Source organism: Lacerta agilis, chromosome 13 (genome assembly GCF_009819535.1).
Source record: "Lacerta agilis isolate rLacAgi1 chromosome 13, rLacAgi1.pri, whole genome shotgun sequence".
Taxonomy (NCBI): domain Eukaryota; kingdom Metazoa; phylum Chordata; class Lepidosauria; order Squamata; family Lacertidae; genus Lacerta; species Lacerta agilis.
The window spans coordinates 31552687-31576755 of record NC_046324.1 but is presented as its reverse complement, the minus strand read 5'-3'; the positions used below and the strand labels follow the sequence as shown (position 1 = coordinate 31576755).

Here is a 24069-nt window from a genome sequence, read left to right as displayed (position 1 = left end):
GTGGTCAGGGATGATAGGACTTGTGGTCCAACAACATCTGGAGGGCACCAGAACCGTCCTTAGAGGATAGCGCTCTCCTTCTGTTGCTGAAGTATGCCAAAGCAGAGCAATACATGTCTAGCCCAAGTTCAGTTAGCAAATCCACAACACAGAAATCATCATCAGAAAGAAGTTAAGCAGGAGGCGTTCCTGAGCAGATGCTCAGAGCTTTTCTCTCTCCAGGAGCAACTGCAGCCTCTTAAATCCTCCACACTCTTGAAATTAAGAAGCAGAACTGAGAGACGGTGATTGCACACCTCCCACACAGCTGAATGCCCCAGAACCCCGCCCGCACTTTAGAAATTAAGCACTTACTCTGTTACCAGCAGCACAGAACACATCCTTCCACACAACAATGGAGGGAGGATAAGGCTATCAGTGGTTACCAGCAATGATGGCTATGTTCTGCCTCCACAGTCAGAGGCAATAATGCAGGAGGAGAGAGTAATCCTGTGCTTGTGTCTGGCTTGTGGGTTTCCCACTGACATTAGTTAGCCACGGTGAAAACAGGATGCTGGGCCACTGGCCTGATCCAGCAGGCTCTTCACAAACATGGAGTGAGGGTTTCAACTCCCCACCTCCTGTTTAATTGCTATGTCAAACATTTTTTTCCAGCATTTTCCCATGGGCACATTTTCAGGGATCGCATCTCATTTGTTGGGGAGGAACGATGGAGGAGCAATAGGTGTAACTCTTACCTTTGTACAGAAGGGCACATTAGGGCCACACCAAAATAATAGGTTTCTATGCACACACTTCTATCTATCCAAGTAACAGCCACTGTCCCTACACCCAAAAGATGCCTTGGAGACTTAGCTGGAGTAAAGGTTATATTTATATACATATAAGCAGTTGGAGGAACTGCCCACCAACACTAAATCAAATAAACAGATTAAAATAACAGTTACAGGTAGGTAGCCGTGTTGGTCTGCCATAGTCAAAACAAAACAAAATAAAAAATTCCTTCCAGTAGCACCTTAGAGACCAACTAAGTTAGTTCTTGGTATGAGCTTTCGTGTGCAGCTTTCTTCAGATTAAAATAAGTATGGGCAGGTGAATGTTTCCCAACTCTGGTAGGGAAATATCTGTCCAGTCATTTGGGCATGTAATACAGCCACACACTGCAGCTTCCCTGCTAAGGATGGGATGAAACAACATTCTCCTTGCTAGGTGAGCCTTAGGTATGAACCTGGGAAATGAACTCTGCCCCCGCTATGTCCATGCCAGGTCCAAAGGAGCATTCGCCCAAACCCCACCAGGCATAATAAACAACAACAACAACAACAACAACAGGCTAATCCCTGAAGGATGTCCTCAACCCAATAATGCATAAGTTTATCTTCTATTATTCCCTCACACTTACTTACCCACCTGTATGGAATGCCATAAACAGCTGGCAAACCCCACTACAACCAACTTCGAATTAGTTCCAACAGTGAGGAGTAAGCAAAAAGTAGAGGGACCATACAGTCAATCAAGGGATTCTCCCCTGCAAAAATTCCTACCCAGACCCTTCAGCAGGTGATGGCTAGGTGCAGAAAGGGAATACAGCAAGTAGGGAAAGTCAGGGGAGGATCCAGCTTATCAGCCAGGCTCCCCATCCTTCTTAACTGGCCCCCACATGCTGTTAAGGGGCATGCCCTAGGGAAAGGGGTGTGGCATAAAGGGTAATCCTCAATGGGCAAGCACATATTACATTACGTTCTGGGTGCGGTTTTTTACCCAGGAGTGCAAGGGGTGCGGGGCACCCAGACGCCAAATTCTGGGGGGCGCAAGGTGCCTGCCGCTGAAGTCGCCTAAGCTCTTAACTATCTACCTGTTAATTAATTTTGATCAAGCTAGAAAAACAAAATACATATATACCTAGGTACTACCGAAATGTATACCTACTGTTTCACTAAATGACTTTCGAATTTGTGCGCTCGTTTACTAAAGACGTGCCACGCCAGCAGCGGAACTTGTCATTCACATCGGCGGTGCTTGTCAGACTTAATGACGGCACTTGTCATTCTCAATGGCGCTGTGCATGCAAAATTAACTAAATTTGGAGATCTTTGCACCCCAGCGGTGCGTATGTTAAGGACTAAACTAAATTTAGGGGGTGCTGGCCGGATCTTTGCACCCCGGTGGCGCATATGCTAAACACGGCCCTGATTACATTACATGCATCCAATGAGTAAACTACAGACCACAAACTCTTGAGCTGTCACACATTTGTTAGTTTTAAAGGCATCACAAGACTTGTGATGTTTACTCTGCAACAGACACAGCTACATCTCATGAATCTCAGTCTCTATTTTGTCTCTACATGGCAAATGCAACAGAGCTGCTCATAGAGCTTTGATCTTACAGTGACTGGGAACGTAGAGATAAATAAAGTAAATAACAGAAAGCTGGCCTCCTTTGCCCAGCCATATACGTAAAACCCAAGTTGCAGATAGCTGTGGCACTATTTAATAGCCTTGATATTGAGATGAAGGATTTGGAACTAGAGAGACTAGGAAGGTATTTTTTTAAAAAAGAAAGAAATACACTGAAGCAGTTCTCCATCAATTATTGCAGATAATCCTACTAAGCCAGACACTAATGCAACTGGAATTTGCAGTAATAAAGAAATGGAATGTTTCAGGCGACAAAACATAAGTTAATTCAACAGAATTACTCACAGGGAATGTACATCATGCATTATTCTTATAGACCCAGAATGGCTATCAAGAAGGGAATGCCAAATCAGCATTTGCATAAAACAGACACTGTTTCTTGCATTCAGATTTGGTGAGAGAGAGAGAGAGAGAGAGAGAGAGGGAGGGAGGGAGGGAGGGAGAGAGGTGGTCCTGCAAGCCTAAATACTTTATGGAAGGCAATGTTGGGAAAAGGTAGATATACATTTTCTGCATTACACTTTATTGCACTTTATGTTTGTACACACACACTCACACTCAGAGCTATAGAGCTATTTCCAATATATATTCAGGCAGTTGTTAAAGTTATGTTGCTGGGATTTTGAATACCCATCACTTCCAGTGCATTATCTTCAGTGTACAGCCAACAGCAGGATTGTTTGCATGTCCACATGTCCTATAGACATGAACATTTGACATGGACTTGACATAGCACTCTTTTTGTGATGAATGCTCTGCCACAACCATCCTGTATACACAAGGTAAGATATTCTATAAGACAAGTATCGAAAGACAGGAGAGAACACCTAGCATGAAGAGCGGGTGTATTTGCAGAAGTGGCAGAGAGCATTCAGTTCCCTCCATCTATATATGTATCAAGCAATTTAATTATTTATTTAAGGCCTGTGCAATAAAATATCCATGCAAAGAAGGGAAAACTGAATCTATACATTACATACACATGCACATTGGTGGCCGATACCCAATGGGACTGGTGGGGTGGAAGTCTGGGAGCCCAAACAGTAGGTGGCACCAGAGCCAAAGACAGGCAGAGGCAACTAATTCTAGGTCTGTCCCCATCTTCCTCCTCCCTGATGCATTCTACAAGGGGAAACAGTGAGACAGAGAAAGAGGAAGTTATGAGGCAGCGCCACCCCTTGGACTGGTTGCAAGTTGGAAGGCAGGTGGGGCTGGCTGAAGGCAGGTTGAAGTTGGTGGGTCAATGCCCCATTTGCCCCATTGGACCATTCATACCTCCAGACCATTCTCTAGGTCAAAAGCAAAGATGGGGATATTGTGGCTCTTCAGATGTTGTAGGCCTTCAACTCCCACCAGCCCCAGCTAGCTTGAAAATAGAGATTATGAGACCTGTAGTCCAGTCATGTTCAGAAGGTCACATACTCCTGATCAGTATGATAAATTAGCATTAATAACAGCCAGCCAGGTGTGTGGCTTACAAAATACAGCTTATTTCCCATGTATGTCAACCCACCAAGAGCAGGATGCACTTCTTGACTGTGACACCTGCCTAGGACTCCACAAAAAAGGCGTTGAGGTGTTTTCAGGTATCTGGAAAGGCATAATACATGACTTTGGTGTTAAGCATTTGACTTGTTGGAATACAGGCTATGCAGGATTGACCCACTGGGTTATGTGTTGTGTTTTTTGGCCCTAGGGCCATATCACCTTCTGGGCACTACATGCCAGTGGTGGGTGGGACCAAAGACCAAAGTAGGTGGAGCAACATATGCAATTTGTACAGTAGGCTTATTTATACATACTCACACACCCCTGTATCCTCAATCCAGAGGGGGATCAGGGCATTCAAGGACACAATCCCATCCAGGCAAATACATTCAATGGGGGTGTGAAGCAGGGCTGGTGACAGAGGCAGATTTAGGGGAGTGCAACCAGTTCAGTTGCACTGGGCAAAGACCCTCAGGGGAACCAAAGCTATTATGTAGAATGGAAGGCAAGAAGTGGGGGCACCAAGGTCTGCCACTGCTGGTGAGGACCTGAGGAGAGTTTCTAGGAGAGGATTGGAGGATTGCCTTTACCTGTGATTTAAAGAATTTTTACCTTGCTCTGCAGTCACAAAAAGCTCCCAGAGCAACTTTCAGATCACTTACAAGCACTACAGTTTCTGCCCTCAGGTTTAAGTCAACACACAAAATGATGGGGGGAACAAGACATAAACAAACTTGGGCATATGTCCATAGTTAAAACGTGTTAGGGCTGTGATTTCACTGAGATGTATGTTTTTTCACACCAGGTCATTTTCTGTTTTGTTACAACCTGCTCATCAGTCATCAGGTTTTAGCTTGGTTTTAGTCATTGGTAAGAGGTCTGGTTCCAGGAGTTGTGTGGGGCCTATTGGGCCTTCAGTACTTGACCACCACCTTTTTCTTTTTGCAAACTATTTTAACCCAGTACTTAGATCTATGGGTTGTTGTTTTTAAATAACCTTTAACTAAAGGTTAAAGGACTGGAATATACATTTAGTTATTCTGAAGTTGCAATGCGAACTTAAATGATATTTTTATGCATTCATTTTCTTTTTTAACAAACAAATCAAAGCACAGAACCCGTTTCAGCTCGCTCTAGGGATGGATGCACCTTCCCATTTCCACCCCTTGTCCTTTTTCGTGGTGCTCATTTATTTTTAAATGAATCCTAAGAAATCCCATCAGGTCTGCTAAAACAAAAAAAAACATATATTTAGGAATTGGTCCAAGGACTGCCTTTTTCCTATTTAATCATTTTACAACTCCTTGGAGCAGCTAGTAACTACCATGTTATTGGAATGCTACCAGGGACATTGTACAGAAAAAAGGTGGCTGCCCTTGTAGGTACATGGTAGCAGCCATCTTTCCCCTAGTACAGTAGTTAGCTAATTTGGACTACAGACCATGAACATCTGATACAGCAGAGGGCTATTGAAGCTAGCCAATCAGAGAAACAACACAATATACATGCATGCTGACTGTACTTTTTTTTAAAGAAAGAATATGAGACAATCCATGATCATAAACAACTTTAAAATACATACAATTTTGACTTAAAACTCATCCTCCCTTTAACAATTGTGTCCTAGTTTTGATGGCCAAGGTGAGAGACATGTTCATAGTTCCTGTAACCTTAGGGTTAGGATCTGCCATTAAACTTGACACACAAAATTCAACTTGAGTTTCCCAAGTGTAAAGAGACTACTAGGGAGATAATTTGGGGTCTTATATCCCAATGAAAATTACAATATAAAAGAACATAAGCTAATGTTCCAATTGGCCTTTCTCTCTACCATTCACCAGGAAGGGACAACAGGTTATGATGTATGGTTTGTGCTGGGAACATTTTAGAAGAGATTTTTACCACATTGACACAGTGAAATTACTGGCTGCTCCAAGAAGCTGTAAAACGTTTTTGTTTTGTTTTTAAAAAAGGGGAATAAGGAATTTCTTAGTGGATCAGGTCATAAGGGGGCCAGTTGTGTTGTTAGTCCCATGCATATTGGTGTGTAGATTCTGCTGACTAAAACCCATACCCATGCTCCTAAATCTGGAGCAAATCAGAACCCTCTGACAAGCCTAGTGCATGTGGCCCTCTATCTTCCTTGAGGGTCCACACCTATAAATAGGCTTCTTATGAGCCGCTGCCCTCACCACTTGTTCACCCTTCCAAGTTATACAGAAGGTGGACATACATAGGTGGAATTCAGTGGTGCATCTGTGGCTCTACCTATGGTGGAATGGACTGTGATCTCAACAGAATTCATTGTGACTCTGTCCTGATTTCAGTAGTTGCCATGAGACTATCTACTTCCGTGGACATACACAAAAGCTTCATGTGCCAATGTGGATCAGATTGGTCTAATGGGCAGGCCAACCAAGGGCCATTGTGTCGCAGATTTCAGGATTCCTTCTGGAACGTAATGTGTGTATATATATGTGTGTATACACACACACACACAGGTGAAACTCGAAAAATTAGAATATTGTGGAAAGGTTCATTTCTTTCAGTAATTCAACTTAAAAGGTGAAACTAATATATGAGATAGACTCATGACATGCAAAGAGAGATGTCAAGCCTTTATTTGTTATAATTGTGATGATTATGATGTACAGCTGATGAGAACCCCCATTAACAATTTCAACTTTGGGGTTTTCATCAGTTGTATGCCATAATCATCACAATTATAACAAGCAAAGGCTTGACATATCTCGCTTTGCATGTCATGAGTCTATCTCATATATTAAACTCCAGTAGCTAATGAAAACAATTGCTTACATAAATGGACTTTTCCACGATATTCTAATTTTTCCCATTTCACCTGTAGTCCAGTAGCACCTTAGAGACCAACTAAGTTTGTTCTTGGTATAAGCTTTCGTGTGCATGCACACTTCTTCCAATACACAGATATCTGATACCAAGATACCAAGTTATCTGATATCTGATACCAAAATACCAAGAACAAACTTAGTTGGTCTCTGAGGTGCTACTGGACAATTTTTTATTATTTTTTATTTATATGTTTCGACTGTGTCAGACCAACACAGCTACCTACCTGAATCTAGAATAATGTACTCTAGTAGATTTGACAGCAAAACTAGCACCTCTGGAACTTGCAATTCTTTTCCACATTGGGTTCTGGGCAGTCTTCTGTGGCACATATGTCAGTTTGGGGTGGGGCCAGAGGCAAAGTGGGTAGAGTAACACAGGCAAATTTTTACCTTTCTACAGCAGGCTAGTTTCTACATACACTTGCCTACCCCTCTCTATCCTGCATCCAGGCAAGGAAGAGACTACCAGGGCTCAAGGACATATTCCAACCATACAAATATTTCAGGTGTGAAGAAGGGCCAGTGAAAGTTGTGGCCTGGAGAGAGTTCCAAGGGCAGATAGAGAGGCCTGGGGGGGCTGCATCTGGGGCCTGGGCCTGAGGTTCCCCACCCCAGTTCCAGAAGATGGTCCCCTTCCATAAGGTGCATTCTAGAAGAGGGAGATGGAGTGAACATTCTGTGAAAAGCCATCACTTTTAAAGTAGTATAATAGTGCTGTAAAGATAAACTGTGGATGTGGCTTAACACAGTTACATCTCTAGAAATAGGTTTTATGTAAATCTTTGTCTGTGTCTTTTGTAAAGCCTATGATACAGCAGACAATAGTGGATCAAGACAGAGAAAGTCCCGTTAGAAGTTGTCATTTAAATAGGAAAAACAGGACCTTGGATAGCTCCAAGTGAGCCTTGTTTACTGTCATTCCTTCTCATGTAACTGTAGGAAGATGTTATCTCAGCAGGGAGCTAAGTGGAACTAAAGCCTTTTGTAAGCTGACAAGACCTACAACAAATATTTTCTGGATGGATACAGAACGATTCTGTCCATCTCAACTATACAGAATAACACATTCGATAATCCAAAGCACAATACTACTTCCTATAAGACAAGACAGTTTGAGGGAGTTCTCCATCACTTTTCCAGATTATTGCTTGCTGTGCAATATTTCCCATGCGCCTTGTCAAGTACAAAACAGCTGCCTGGGAATGTGTGATAAAGTGTCTCTATGACTGCTTCGACACATGGCCAGCTGCAACATGTTTGGGATTTGCTGCTCGCCAAGAGCTTTCTTGCATGTTTATCAGCCCAGAACAAAGTGCCAGGGATCCTTGGATACCTGGATTTGAGTTCCATCTTACATAAATTTCAAAGCAATCAATCAAATCCTTAAATAATATGTGTTGACTGTGATCAACAAGTACTTAGATACACTCTAAATTGACCCAACAATGTGGGGAGTGGGATAGAAATTTTATGGCACTAAGGTAAACATATGCCAATATACGAGTCATATGGTATCCTGTTCCTTGGGTGCTTGAGGCTCAAGGAAGAGGCAGGCAGCATCCAGGGAAGTCATGTTATAATAGGCAAGGGCAGATCAAATGGGTAATGTCCAGTCAAAGTCAGAAAAATCAAGACATGGCAGGCAAAGGAAGATCAATGCAGGGAAAGTCCAGTTAGAAGCTGTGCAAGTGAGCCCACCTGAAGGCTGCTCTCTCTCACTGAAGTAACAGTAAGAAGATGTTGTCCCAGCAGAGAGCTAAAGAAAAAGGAAGCCTTATGTAGGCTAACAAGACCTGCACTGCGGTTGACTCCACCTCTCTAGAGGAGCTGTCTGTCTTATCAAAAGGCCTTCATCTGATTTTGCAGTCTTTGACTTCTGTGAAGCTGAGGTGGGGAGGGGAGGTACTGCAAAGGACTCATATTGTAAGGATAGTGGTAGGCCTTTGCCCTCGGGCTGAAAGGGATATTGACAGTTCACAACCACCAAAGTCCTCTATGATGCACTGCAGGGTCCCAGGGTCATGCCAAGCAGTTTTCTGGTTCCAGTTTTCAATCCATCAGTTCGTTAAGCTGAAGTACTTGGATTCATGTGATCATGAGAGGTCGCTTACAAGTATGGCTCCTGTTCAATTCACACATGATAAACCCTGCCACTTTGCAAATTTCATCACGCATGCTGCCTCTGATAATGTTAAATAAATAAATAAATAAATAAGCACAAGCTTCAACCCAGCTTGTACCTGTCAACAGTTAACCCGCCATTCTCTTGCTGTTGTCCAAAATCATCCTTAGCTTAAATAGCATTTATTCCTATGGTGCTGTCATTACACTTGCACTCAGTACTCAGGCCAGGCAATAATACAATGTGTTAAAGTGTGCATTGGTGCTGTGTGGCATGAATTGTGGTCCCAAACTTACCCATGCATGCCTGTACTACACAGAGCCTGATACAGTGTATGCAACATGGACTGGTCTTGGCATAGCATGGTCAACTGTTCTTTCCTGTTGAATAGTAATAATTTGGTATATTCCAGTCCTTCTCCCACAGCACACAAAGCCCTAAGTTGCAGTCCATGATCAGAGCAATCCCACCAATTTTAATAAGATTGGGGGTAACTGGCTTGGGGGGGGGGGTTGCATTACAATTAGCTGAAAAAGAATTGGAGTACTTTGGCTTAACTGGATTGAGGATCTCTGTGACAGGCACTTACCAACCACCCAGGTAGCATCTCACCTGCCTTTTTCTTCAATTGCTTTTTATGGAGCATGAGACCGGCTTCTATGTTGCAGTGGGTTTAGAACCAATCTTATGTGTGATTACTGGCACTGTGGTGTCTCCTTAGCGCTGTGGCTGAGCAACCGCTGTTCATTCCAATGGTGCTTGCACAGTATCCCTAGGCTGCCGTGCATGGTGTGTTGAGTGTGCCCTCGATTTACACACTTTACTTCTGCTAGCCTTCCAATGGAATGATTGCATGAGTAAATGAGGCATGATGGTTTGAGCCAGATTATGGATATGTGGTCTTCCCTTTTTTCAACTATTATTATTATTTCTTTATTCAAAGCAGTTAAAATGTTCTTAGCTCTGTCCCCTTCTTTGCAACACACTGTAAGAAAGTAGATCAAAAGATCTGGGCAGGCAAAAGTTTTGGGTCACTTAGTATTCTGTTGTGACTAATTTATATCAGTGCTGAAATGATGGTGTACTGCACGTGATGGGAACTTCTGGCCCTCCAGATGTTGATGAACTACAGCTCCCATCCCTGGCCATTGACTATGCTTTTAGGACTGATATTAGTTGTAGTTCCACAACATCTGGAGGGCCAAAGATTCACTACATCTGGTGTATTAGAATCATGTATTATGTCTTAAATGTTTTTGGTGGGTGGGATACTGAAACCATTATTTTCATACTGACATTGGAGCTGTGTGGTATGAATTGTGGTCCAAAAGGTCCCAGGTTTCCACTTTCAGTACTGTTTTTTTCCTGTTAGTTTTACTAGATTATCCCACCCCACTCCCGTTTCTAAACAACAAGAAGAAGAAAAGGGTGCTATAACCAACATTGTTCGTCTTAATTTAGTTTATACATTACTATAAATGTAGCTTCATTTACAAAAGGGAAAGTGTGAAGTATAATTCAGCATGAGCACTTTTGTAATGCTAAAACTGACATCTCTAATGCCCTAGTCTTGTGTATCGTCCATTTTCCAGCGTCACCATTATGCCATTGAAAGGGACCTAGCATGTCAATCTTGTGACCCTTAGAAACTCTCAAGTAACAGGATATGTCAACACTCCTCCTCTCTACATTCATTAAAATTAAGCACCTCCCCCCCTTAACCCATCTGTAAACATAAAGTCAATCGGCAGCTAGGAGCTTTCCCAGTCAGCAAGCAGTATTGTGAATTTTATCTTCTCTTGCAGAAATCAATTCGTCTTCGTTGCAACAGATGAAATTTCTTGTAACACCTCTGCAGGTAACAATCATTGATACTTCTTGATGCATCCATCCGAGTCTCAATATCCTTTTATACATGACACAGTTAATCACTAGAGAAAGCCAAGTAAAGCCCATAAGATAAATCTTTGGAATAGCTTCCCTCAGTCACAGCGCAAAGCCTCTAGGCTCTGGCGTTGGAAACACATTAGGTTATTCTGCTGACGTTTGATGTTTTGTTTCACGATTACATGATCTAGGAAAGTAATAGTTATTCTGAAGTTTCTTTTTAAAAAACAGCTGTGCAAGGTGGAGAAAAAGCAATATCCAAGTTCCAAGTTGGAACCACAATTGAAGGCCCTGGGTCTAATCCTGGGGGGGGGGGGAACCCACCCCCATTGCAGCCAACTGGACTTCAGTTAGTCAAACCTGGTTGCACATGTTTGTACTGGTGGGATTCCCACTGACTGCCACACCCAACTGGTATAGTCACCATTGGACCTGGAGCTTCACCAAAAATTCATGAAGGCTACCATCCATGTGAGTCTTTCTGCCAATGTGTTTCTACCACACCCAAGTGAATCCCAGGCCCTTCAAAGGTGCCTCACTTTCATGTTACATCATAAACACACCTTTGGGACTAACCTTGAAGAAGAAAATTTCACATGAAGCTGAACTGGCCGCAACAACACTAGTTGTGTGCATGCATAAATGGGCCTAAGTCCCACAATGTTGTTGAACTCTCTCCGCTGCTTCTCTCCAACCAATATTGGTTGGGAGCAACAGCACATAAAAATTAGCTGCAGTTTCTTTTAAAGCCACATAGGCTATTTTTAAGCTACTTTTTTAAACTAAGGAGAGATTTCAAAGCAGCTTGGGGATTCCATTGATCTTGGGTTTTAGCTACTTTAATGCTTCCAGAACACCTACAGAGAATCTGGAAGAACATGCATTGTGTACCTGTCCCCTTCAACCGCACCCACAGAGTGTGTCTGGACATGGAGAGTTTGGCAGAACCAGACTTCTTCCACACTCTGAAAACCTAGTGATATTTTGTAGCCAGGTGAGCAGTCCCCTTTTCCCCAGATCCAAATATTGGGAGGGATTTGGATTTACTATAATGAAAAGCCTAAGTGCTCCTTCTCCCCCTTGCTAAACTCCTGACCATGATTGCCTTCCACTGTTTGGTTTTTTTTGTGGGGCGGGGAGGGAGAATTGTGCTGCTTGGAAAGGGGAGGGTTAAAGTGATAGAGTCAGTTGCTGGAGCAGAGCAGAGAGATGAAACACGGAATAGGCAATGGTTAGAGCAATATAGGCCATATCTGTCCACCCCCACCACCCACCACCCAAATATACTGAATAGATGCACAATAGGCCATCTTCATCTGTATGCTCCATTGTGTAAAAAAAAAAGAAGAGTTGGCACTAATTTCAAAAAATATGAAGTTTAAAAAAAAGCAGGACCTGAACACTGAAAACAAAGGAGCAGAGAACAGAGTGCTTTGTGCATGATGCCGTGCAGATGCTCTATAAAAACAAAAACTTTTTAAATACACAGTTTCGCTTTCTGAAGCCCCTCAAAACCCTGCTTGCTTTACCCGCCCCCCAAAAAGTAAAACCATGGAATAATATAGTAGAGTTTACTGGGGTCCTGCAATACTTCCACTATAGTCATTTACTATGAAACGGCCATTGTTCATTATCATGATGTAGGAGCACATTCCAGCTCACACAGTGGAACATCACTAATCAAGGGATGTCTTCCTCACCCCTAGCACAACTAAGTACAGTGGTGCCTCACAAGATGAAATTAATTTGTTCCGCGAGTGCTACCGTATAGCGAAAATTTCGTCTCGCGAAGCACTGTCGGAGGAAGCGCGGCTTTACGGGAAAAACACCGCAAAACGTTTTCGTTTTACGAGTCACGGCCATAGGAAACTTTGTCTTGCGAAGCACCCTTTTGCTAGCAAATGCCTTTCGTCTAGCGAGTTTTTCGTCTAGCGAGGCATTCGTCTAGTGAGATACCACTGTATGTATTTACTGTACACATCAACAGTGCAATCCTAGACATGTGTATCCATGCCTAGTTCAATGGAACTTACTCCTAGATAATTGATGGAACTTCCCACTTTCTCAAACAGAACAAATGTTTGTTCTTTTTATACAGTAGTTTTAAGAATGCCATTGAGGGTCCCTATCCAAACCACACTATCCAGGTTTGAACTGCCATTTTAAGTCAGGTGTGAGGGGGTCAACCTGGTGCCCTCCAGGTCTTGTTGGACTCCAAGCAACACCAACCTAGCAAATGGTGAAGGATTCCAGCAGCATCTGCAGGGTCACAAGTGACCCCACCCCTCTTGTATGTGCTTCTACTATATTATGATTAATGCTCAGTTGGTGGTATTTCAATGCTGAATAACAGGGAAGGGGATTGCACTGTTTCTTTGGGGCTTCCTAAACAGGACTGTGCAAGTTGTTCAGAAGTAGATCATATTACTTCTGTCCTCATGAGAAGAAGCAATTGATAGGAAAGGGCCATAGCTGAGTGGTAAAGCATCTGTTTTGCATACAAAAGGTCCCAGGTTCAATCTCTGGAATCTCCAGGGCTGGGAGAAACTCACTGTCTGAATTTTTAGACAGTCACTGCTGTCCATGTAGAGTCAATACTGAGTCAGATGGAGTAACAGTCTCTGATTTGTTTTAAGGAAGCTTCCTGTGTTCCCATGAGTAGTAGAGAACCCTTTTCATCAAACCAGGTTCCTTTTTGGACAAACATGTGTGATAGCCATTAAATTGTTCCTCAGCCTGGAGGAGGAACAGCAGCAGATCACTGAAGCACCAGAGGCTGTGTGACCATCTGTCAGGAATGCCTGTAGCTATATCCTGAACTGAGTAAGAGGTTGGGATAGATGCCTTTAAGTCCATCCCATCCCTGTGAATCAATGAAAGAAATTCAGGACGGTCAGTGCGTAGTTAAAACTGTGGAATTCTCTCCCACAAGAGGCAGTGATGGCCACCATCCTGGATGGCTTTAAAAGTGGATTAGAAGGAGAATGCTATTGGCAGCAGCTAGCTATGATGGTTACATTTTACCTCTGCTATTGAATGAAGTATGCCTTTGAATACAAGTTTCTGAAAACTGCAGGTGGGGAGAGTTGCTGTTGCACTCAGGTCCTGCTTTCCACATGTATTTGGCTGGCCACTGTGAGAAGAGGGTGCTGGACTAGATGGGTCACTGGCCTGATCCAGCCACCAGACTTTTCTTATGTTCTTATATACAGAAACGAAGTCCTTTATGACTTTACTACTAAAGACAGTGTGGTGAAAACTTAGGATTGTAGCCAAGTAAGTTCTACTCAGTGTAGACCCATTGAAATTAATGGGCAGGGCTAATTTTCATTAATCAGAATTGATTGATCTACTCTGAATAGAACTTATTTGGATATATCCCATCAAGACATTGGAAGCAGAGCATTAATTTAAACCAGTGTACGGTTTCAGAATGAACATGCTCTGCACTGTAGCCTGTTCAGTTGCCTGTGCTCCCTTTACTCCATGGCTTCCAGGGTGTGGAAGTTAGTGGAACTGGGAAGGCTCAAAAGACACTACATAACTGGAGCTGGGTTATATTTGATGTTCCCTGAAGATGAGTTTTGGTGAACCACCAAAAGAACTACCTTCCTGGACAGGGACACAATGAACCCATTGAATGATAAAATTTGCTCCCACAAAAAGTAGTGATGGCCATCAACTTGGACAGCTTTAAGAAAGAGGCACAATCATGGCTATCAATGGCTACTAGCCACACAAGCTATGTACTGTCTACACTATCAGAGGCAGGATGCCTCTAAAGACCAGTTGCTGGGAATCACGAGTGGGAAGAGCACTGCTGTTGAATTCAGTTCCTCTCACATGCTTCCAACCAGACATCTTTATTTCCAAAGCATGAGAATTTGAGAAGTCAATGTACAATGGAAGGTGAAAGAAAACAACCACCTTGTTTTGTAAATGTACCTTTTCACATTCTTCACTGAGGCTTACTTAGGAACAGCTCTGGTTGATCTTCCAGTACAGAGAACATAAAGTGTAGCACTTTATGAGTTTGAACTTTCTAGAAGAGTGGAAGGATATAGTTATAGCTCCTCTTTTTTCTTATTTTTTTTAAACATAGCTAAGCATTATTACTGGCACTGGAAAGGGGAAATACCTTGCCCTAGGCTAAGCAGAGAGTGGAGGGGCCTTCTTTTCCTTTAAACCTAATAGAGGTGTAGTAGGAGAAATATTGGCAGCTTATCATGTAGGAGTGGGGAAGAGAAGCACCTGCTGAAATTCCATATAGAGCTGTTACTGTTAAAGGTATAATATTCTTGTCCTGTAACATTTCTGAACACCCTCGTCCATTACCGTACAGCAGAGCTAGGGAACTTTTTTTTCTTTTTTACAGTTTGAATACCGTATTCCCTTTGGGGCAACCTTCCAGGGACCACATGCTAGTAGTAGGTGGGGACAGATGCCAAAATGAGTGGAGCAGTTGATGTCAGTTTTATCTTTGTGCAGTAGGATGGCTTCTGCACACAATCATGCAGTCTTCTCTCTATCCTTCATCCGGGCAAGCAAGAGACATTTCAGAGCTCACAGACATGAAAAAAGCACCCAAGGAGTGTGCGCAGCATGGGAGTGGCCAAGGGAGAAAGGGTGTGGCTGGGAAGGGGTGTGGCCTGGGGAGACATTTAACTTCCACGCCTGAGGTTCTCTACTTCCATAGTGATGAAAAGGTTGAAACGTAACATGCGTCTTACAAAACATGACATCACCCTTTTGTGACTGGTTTTGTCCTACTCTGAGATACTTGGCTACTCCCCCCCTTCCTTTTTCCTTCTATTCTCATCCCATCTTGGGAATGTTGCTGATCTAATGTTGTTGGTGGCAAGACAACTAGAACAGACTTTTGCCATTTCCACCCTCCCCCAAAATTCTCCTCTGCAAGGGTTGTTTCTTGTTCCTTTCTGTTTAATGAAACAGGCATCCTGGGTTTGTTTATTTGTTTCTGTTTTGCATAACATCTTTATTCTAAACGGATCTATTGCATTTGGGTTAACTGTAGAAATAGTTTCAGGATTCGGGGTTCTACAAAATGTGCTAACCACAAAATATGCATGTATGTATTTATAAATTTACACCTCTCAAGTCAATGCCAAACACTGCCAAAAAGAGCAACTGTCATAATAGAGAGTGAGAACAAGGCACATTTTGTGTTCTTATAGTGTGTCTACTGCCACTGAGGGTTGTTGCTGTTGCGAGGGGGGGGGGCTTTTGTACATCTCCAGCATCCATACATATATGCATAGCTAGGTATTGAGGGAGGGAGTCAGTTTGCATTTAAAAGTGAACCTAACTAATTCACACCTCCTGAAACAGAGTGCAAACTGAAAAGCAGTCTTCTTGTGAAAATCACACTTCTCTGAATTTTCCAATACATTTAACCAGCCAAGCAATGTGTACAAAGCAGGAAAATTTCAGATTTATGAATCTGAAATTAATACTCTTACTGCTAGAATTCAAATATTGGAGAAGGAGTCACAAGACTAACAATCTAAAAATTTAAGACAGGCTGTGAAAAAAGTTCACTCTGACCTACAACCCCTTGTGACTGAACACATACATAAGGCAATAATGAGAGGTAGGAGTGTTTATTATGAATTTGGTAACAAAGCTTCTTCGTCTCTTAGCTCATGCAGTCAAAAAAACATACACAAAATCAGATTACTTACATGCATGATGCCCAAGGATGAATATGCAATGATACTTTGGGGATTTGCGAAATCTTCCAAGAACATTATATTTCCCTGTAGTCCTCCAAAAATGCTTCACAATCTCCAAAGGGGCTTACCTCTCAAGTATGCCTTAAAACATTGTTGAAGGAGCACAGGGATTATTTGAATCAACCAATATCCCAAGAGGAAGTAAAGGAAGCAATAAAAAGACTAAAATTGGGCAAACCGCCATGGCCAAATGGCATCTTGAGAGACTATTATAATGCATTCAAAATGGAGCTCTCACCCTGGTTAACTAGACTATTTTATTCATCTTAGAATGAGGTGAAATTCCCCAAAGGTGGCAAATCTCAAAACTGACTAGATGACCCTCTGGGTCCTTTCCAACTCCACAGTTCTGCGAATCCAGTACACCAATTGTGTGACTACAGGCTAATGATGAGGCATGATGGAAGTTCTAGTTCAGCAACATCTAGAAAGTGCCACATTTGCTACCCTAGTGTACACCAATAAAGATAACAACAAATGCAGTAGAATAATTAGCTAATAGTGTAGTAAAAATAGAACCAAGTAGTCAACTAAGAAATGAAACAAACAACCCACACAATATTGTACCTTGTCAAACTACAAAACTACTACTTCTAGTTACCATACTACTAGAATATCCTCTTTCGTCAGTTCTTCCTCTTCTTATTCTTCCACACATATGAATTCTATAGACACACACACACACACACACACACACACACACTCCTTCTGTTCAGCCTTCCTCAAGCTCTAGTGCATAAAAAACAGAGATCCCCAGCTATGTCCTGGTACACATCAGGTGGGCATTAGTGTACATGATGCTTTACACAGTTTACCACAGCACATCCCTTACATAGACTACAACCTGTCTCCCCAGGCCACACCCCTCTCTGCCCTACATTGCACCTGCATCAAATGTTTTAGAAAGGCTGCAGTGTGTCCTTGAACTCTGATAATGCCTTTTGCTTGCCTGGATGGGAAGAGGGTACTAAGGTAACATATACATTGTTTGCTCTGCTCACTTTTTATCTCTGACCCTGTCCAACACTGGAGATTGTGGTATTTTTGGATACATGGTTTTATTTACACACATATAAAACAGGATCTTGTTCCTCCATTAGGCTTCCATGGAAGCCCCATCAAAGCTTTGGTTTCATCACACAGAGCAAGTCTGGAGTGTTTTCCCAGATCCAAATGAGACTGCCCCACTTGGCCCTAGCCTATCATTCTCCTACCCCTAGGATAACATGGTGTCCAGCTAGGTGAGGGGGGGGGAGAGGCCTACACCCTTCTCCTAGAGGCATCACTAGCTAGTTGTTTTTATGGCAACGCACCTGTGCTTGACTAGCTCTTTTGCCATATATAAAGGATGCTTGGCAGGCTTGGCTAATGCCATTAACTTATCAAAGAGACTGGCTTGGCCACTTCAGCAGTTCCTTGTACTACAGGCTATCATCTTACAGCTACAAAACCCTAGACTTGGAGGGGACCTGAATACATCATCAAAACCACTGCCACCCCATGCTTGTAACAGTGACTTTCAGGCTTGAAAAGGGTTGCTGCCCCCCCCCCCCATTTGCAAGGTGGTGAGGGTATTTCTTCCCCACTCTCCTTAAAAAAAAAATAGAATAAATAAATAAAGTTGCTGCTCCAAGCCATAGCAAATGAGAAATTAGATTCAGGGCACATTTAAAGCTGACTCTTATCAAATTTGCACATTCTGAAACAACAGGCAAACTGAAACACAGCTGTCCTTCAAAATCCACACTTAATCTGAATTTTGTGGTGCAGTTCTCCAACCAACCGGTGTTTTCAAAAATCTATTTATTAGGTAAAAGTGTGCACAACAATGTATATATGAGTGAAAAGAACATTAAGATGCACTATATTGAGAGAAATTGTTTGTGGAAATGTGTGCTCTAGTCAAACCTGCATATGCAAATGTGTATGTGAAGAGAAATTCAGAGTGAAATGCTGAAGAATTTTCATGAGGACTTAAAAAAGAAAAAGAAAATTAGCAAATTGCCGTAGAAATACAGAGAACTGAATTTAAGATTGGGAAAATGAGAAACCGAGAGAACCAAAATCAACACATTCTTCCATTCTTAGTCACTACTTCATTTATAAAACAACACCTGATCTGCTGATCGCTTAGCCAAGCTACAGCCTGGAGCAACTGAGCATCTCATAACTGTTTAAGTAACCCCCCTGGAATGTACAAAACTGAATGTAAGACAGGTTGGGGGAGTAGAAACTGAGAGGAACTGAAACGGACAAATTTGTCCTTCCCTACTTGCAGCCAAGGATTGTTATGAGGAGTTGGGTATGGGTGGGACCAACAAGTTAGGGTTATTGTCCAGGTCTATAACATGTTCTTGTTCATAAATGATGCACGGCATAGAAAAGATGTGAATATATTAGGGTGAGGTGGGGAACGACTGGAAATGTAAAACCAGATAACAATTTTTGCTCTATATTCACTAGAGCTTCAGCTTTGTCAAGTTGCATGAGCATAAGAGAAAACCCATAATAAGACTGTGTGTATGAATCGCACTTCACTCCAACATGTACTAGTTCAAATATATAATCAGGGGTCTGCTGGATGCATCTGGTGGACCTATTCACCAAACAAGTGAATGCATTTGGTGGAGCAATTTGAAAATGTTGAACTTTTCAAGGAAAATTAAGGCTGGATCTACACTGACCTGTTTAATGTTATTAGAACGATATTAAGATATATCCTTCTAAAACAGCACAGGGAATACTTGTAAATTAAAGTGCTTTTTACCTTTGTTTTTTCCCCATCAAAATACAGTGGTACCTTGGGTTACATATGCTTCAGGTTACATACTCCACTAACCCAGAAATAACACTTCAGGTTAAGAACTTTGCTTCAGGATAAAAACAGAAATTGTGCTCTGGCGGCGCAACGGCAGCAGGAGGTCCCATTAGCTAAAGTGGTGCTTCAGGTTAAGAACAGTTTCAGGTTAAGAACGGACCTCCAGAACGAATTAAGTACGTAACCAGAGGCACCACTGTACTGTCTCCCTACTGCTGGTTGCTCCGCAGCGCCCTCTGGTGTCAACATTATGAACGTTAAAAGTAGGACGTACCGTATTTTTCCGTGTATAACATGCCTCCGTGCATGGGGACTCCAATTTAAGAAAGGGGGGGGGGGAGATGGCCCAGAGTTGTTGAGCTTTTTGGGGGGAGGATTGCCCAGAGTTCTTGAGCTTTTTTTGGTGGGGGAATGCGAATATAACTCACACGACTGACAAACGCTGACAATCACATGCGTCGTTAATGCCACCAACCGTCTGCCTGCTCACCGCCACCAATCACCCGCCCAATCTCTGTAGACAAGCTCCTGCTCACTGCTGCAACCAATCTCCCGTCCCCCCCCTGCACTACCCATGCATAAGACGACCCACTATTTTAAACATTATTTTAGAGTAAAAAAACCACGTTTTATACACAGAAAAATATGGTACATTATGAAAACCATCCCTTAACCCTTCCTTAACGTTAAAAACCATGAATGTAGATCTGCCTAAGAATCCTATTCAACTAATGTTCAGGTTTTTATTTACTTGGCATATTTATGTAATGCTTTAGACCGGGGGTCGGGAAGGCGCGGCTCCGGAGCCGCATGTGGCTCTTTTAGAGCTTTGCCGCGGCTCCGGGGCGGGGAAATGGTGGGGGGCGCTGCGCCTGTGGCCCGCCTGCGCCCCCCTGCCTGGCTTTTGGGATCGGCAGCAGGGCGCGGAGTGGTGGAGAAAGCAGCATCCCGGCTGCTTTCTCCACTCTGCGCCCTCCCGCCGATCTCAAAAGCAGGCTTGTGGGATCGGCAGCAGGGCGCGGGGTGGAGAAAGCAGCCGGGATGCAGCTCTCTCCACCCCTCGCCCTGTGTGCCGATCCCAAAATGGGATCCGCGGCTGGGCGCAGGGTGGAAAGAGCTGCATCCCGGCTGCTTTCTCCACTCTGCGCCCTCCCGCCGATCTCAAAAGCAGGCTTTTGGGATCGGCAGCAGGGCGCGGGGTGGAGAAAGCAGCCGGGATGCAGCTCTCTCCACCCCTCGCCCTGTGTGCCGATCCCAAAATGGGATCCGCGGCTGGGCGCAGGGTGGAAAGAGCTGCATCCCAGCTGCTTTCTCCACTCTGCGCCCTCCCGCCGATCTCAAAAGCAGGCTTTTGGGATCGGCAGCAGGGCGCGGGGTGGAGAAAGCATCCGGGATGCACCTTTCTCCACCCCTCGCCCTGTGTGCCGATCCCAAAATGGGATCCGCGGCTGGGCGCAGGGTGGAGAGAGCTGCATCCCGGCTGCTTTCTCCACTCTGCGCCCTCCCGCCGATCTCAAAAGCAGGCTTTTGGGATCGGCGGCTGGGCGCGGGGTGGTGGAGAAAGCAGCCGGGATGCTGCTTTCTCCACCACCCCACGCCCTGTGCTCATCCCGCTTGCTTTGAAGGGAGCTGGGGACAGGGGTGAAAGCTCACCCCTCCTCCCCAGCTCCATTCAAAGCAAGCGGGGATGAGCCGTTGTGAAGGGGTGCATGGTGCCCCTTCAGAGCGGCTTATCCCCGTTTTTTTAAAGGGAGCCTGGGAGAACACCCATACACCCCCGTACACACACGCACACACCTTGACTTGATTCAACACACATACACACCCCCTGAGTTTATTCAACACCCCCTTTATTTGATTCAAAACAAACACACACACACACACCCCTACATGCACACCTTGACTTCATTCAACACCCAAGCTTGCTCAGAATACGAGAGGGTTGTATTTGGGGCATCAAAAGCAGCAAAGCATACATGCATTTGGGACCATATGGGGTGCATCTCTCTCCCCTCATTAGAGAATAATAACTGGGACTAGCCATCAAAAGTCACAGATCAGACATGCTCATATTTTTCATTGATATAGCAGCTATAGCAGCTGACTGCACGATCCTGTATATATAGCATTAAGATAAGAAACAATATATGCAGTGTTATATTTGTTTTAAATGTCGCAATGGTTTTGCGGCTCCCAGGTTTTTTTTTCCCCCTTTGGAAATGGGTCCAAGTGGCTCTTCTTGTCTTAAAGGTTGCAGACCCCTGCTTTAGACCAAAGAGGACCTTGTAGTGGTAATGAGCTCTCCAGTAATTGGGTGTGTGGATGGGGCAGAGTCCTCCCACACCAAGATCGTAGCTGCTTAGCTGGACAAGTTTGCAGTAGGGTAGGACAGCAGCAAAGGCAGAGCCATGCAGTTTATTTTACCTAATTATTCAACAACATTTGCATACCATTTTACTGCAAATAAGGCCTCTAAGAAGTTTACAAAGAATAAATGTTAGAAATTGTCAGTAGAAAACAAATGTTAAAAATAAGCTTATGAAAAGTGGAAATGAAAAAAATTGACAAAAGTATACATTATAAGCTAGGGATTGAAAGACCTACAGTGGCTCCCAGTACGTTTCCGAGCACAATTCAAAATGTAGGTGCTGACCTTTAAAGCCCTAAATGGCCTCGGCCCAGTATACCCGAAGGAGCGTCCCCACCATCGTTCAACCCGGACACTGAGGTCCAGCGCTGAGGGCCTTCTGGCAGTTCCCTCACTGCAAGAAGTGAAGCTACAGGGAAGCAGGCAGAGGGCCTTCTCGGTAGTGGCACCTGCCCTGTGGAACGCCCTCCCATCAGTTGTCAAAGAAATAAACAGCTATCTGACATTTATAAGGCATCTGAAAGCAGCCCTGTGTAGGGAAGTTTTTAATGACTGATGTTTTAATGTATTTTTAATCTTTTGTTGGAAGCCACCCAGAGTGGCTGGGAAACCCAGCCAGATGTGTGGGGTAGAAATAATAATAATACTGTATATCTGGCATATAAGACTACTTTTTAATACAGGAAAATCTTCTCAAAAGTCAGGGGTCGTCTTATACGCCGGGTGGGGAATCTGTGGTCGAGTATATCTCAAACTCTATATTTTAACTGGAAAAGTTGGGGGTCGTCTTATACGCCCAGAAAATATGGTATTATTATTATTATTATTATTATTATTATTATTATTATTATTATTATTATGTAGTATTTGGCAAACTTGTAACTCAGAGTTGATCCACTGACTTCAATAAACCTTGGTCAGTCATGTTCATTAATTTCCGTGGGTCTGCTCTGAATAGAACTAACTATGGCTAGAACTCTAAAATTACTGATTAAAATACATGTCAGCTTTACATGCATGGATATGCTAGCCTCAGCAGAAGTGGTTTTTAAGATACAGGGAAAGTGCCTGCCTAATGTCAATAGGCAGGGAGTTCCAGATTGTAGCAGCTGCCACACTAGATCAGTTACTTCCAAGTGCAGCATGAACATTTTGTAGTGCCTGTAAAAGTCCCAGTTCCACAGATCAGAGTGGTTATATATGGGGTAAGTAAACTGGCCCCAAGCGGTTAAGGGCCTTACATATTATTAACAACTTGAGTATGGCCCAGCAACAAATTGGCAGCCAATGCAGATCTCTGAGCAGAACTCTCTTATATGCTGACAATGTCTCACTCCTGCCAGCCACCGTGCTGCAGTGTTCTGCGCTAACTGCATTTTCCAGTCCAAACGCAAGGGAAGCCCCGCATAGAGTGCATTGCAGTAATCCAGCCTTGAAGTCACCTATGCCTGAACATAGCCTGATCAAGCCGTCCAGCAAAGGCTCTGGATTTGTGATGTTGCTTCTGTTGGTGGAACAACATGCCTCTGACCTTGCTACTAACTTGTCCCAGTCTCAGCCACTTCAAGAATGGGGGGAAACCATTTTTTAGCACACAATCGGAGCAAATGGCTATTGGGTTTTCTGCGGATAGACAGTTGTTCTGTTTAGCTCTGGGAGTCGGAAAGGAGTGAGGCAAAGGGGAAACCACTCAGACCCAAGCTTTCTAGGCATGGGACAAGTGGAAGTATGGACAACCCCTATGCTGGCAACCCCTCCTCTATTGTGCTATGGTGGACAATTAAATCCCCCCAATATATCCAACTATCCTTTATACTGTCTGGCCCTTTTAAAGCATCTTTCTATTGCTGTAGTCCATAGTGGTGTATGCCTTTCATGGGCCTTGGCTTCTTCTTTATCTCTCCCCCCACCCCCCACCCCCACCTCCCAGTCCAACTACTGCAGGTTAGCTGTTAGGGTAAGAGGCACAACGGCAGGGACAGCCACCAGTCGACACTTGGATTATCCTCTCCCCTTGCATAGCTAAAGTTTGATTAATCCTTTCCCTCTCGCTCAGCGAGAAACACTGGCAAACCCTTCTGGCATCTTTGTCATTATCTCTTTGACAGCTTGCCTTTCTTGCGCTCGCAGTTCTAGGTCAGTCTGCATGGCTAGTCAAACGTGACAACTTGACAAGATTAAGGCAGGCCGGGGTTCTGCAATTTGTAAATGGAAGGGGTTGCACTCCAAACGTCCATTGATAACAAAGCAGGGCATATATATATAGAGAGAGGGGGGGGGGAGAGAATTATCTCTGTTTGTGCCACACTCAAGCATGTGTGCGGGTCTCTGTAAGCGCATGCA

The 24069-nt window shown here is 43.6% G+C and overlaps 1 protein-coding gene across 23 annotated transcripts in view; it reads left to right on the top strand.

Moving 5' to 3' along the window:
- The window catches only part of RBFOX1 (RNA binding fox-1 homolog 1), a 1003674-nt gene that overhangs the window by 966077 nt on the left and 13528 nt on the right, over positions 1-24069 (top strand). For 5 of the 23 annotated variants that reach the window (XM_033166784.1, XM_033166789.1, XM_033166791.1 and 2 more), the window contains one exon: positions 10706-10758. The exons of the other annotated variants lie outside the window; for them this stretch is intronic. In XM_033166784.1, coding sequence (XP_033022675.1) covers positions 10706-10758 — 53 coding nt within the window. The remainder of the gene's footprint in view (positions 1-10705; positions 10759-24069) is intronic. 23 annotated transcript variants of the gene reach the window in all.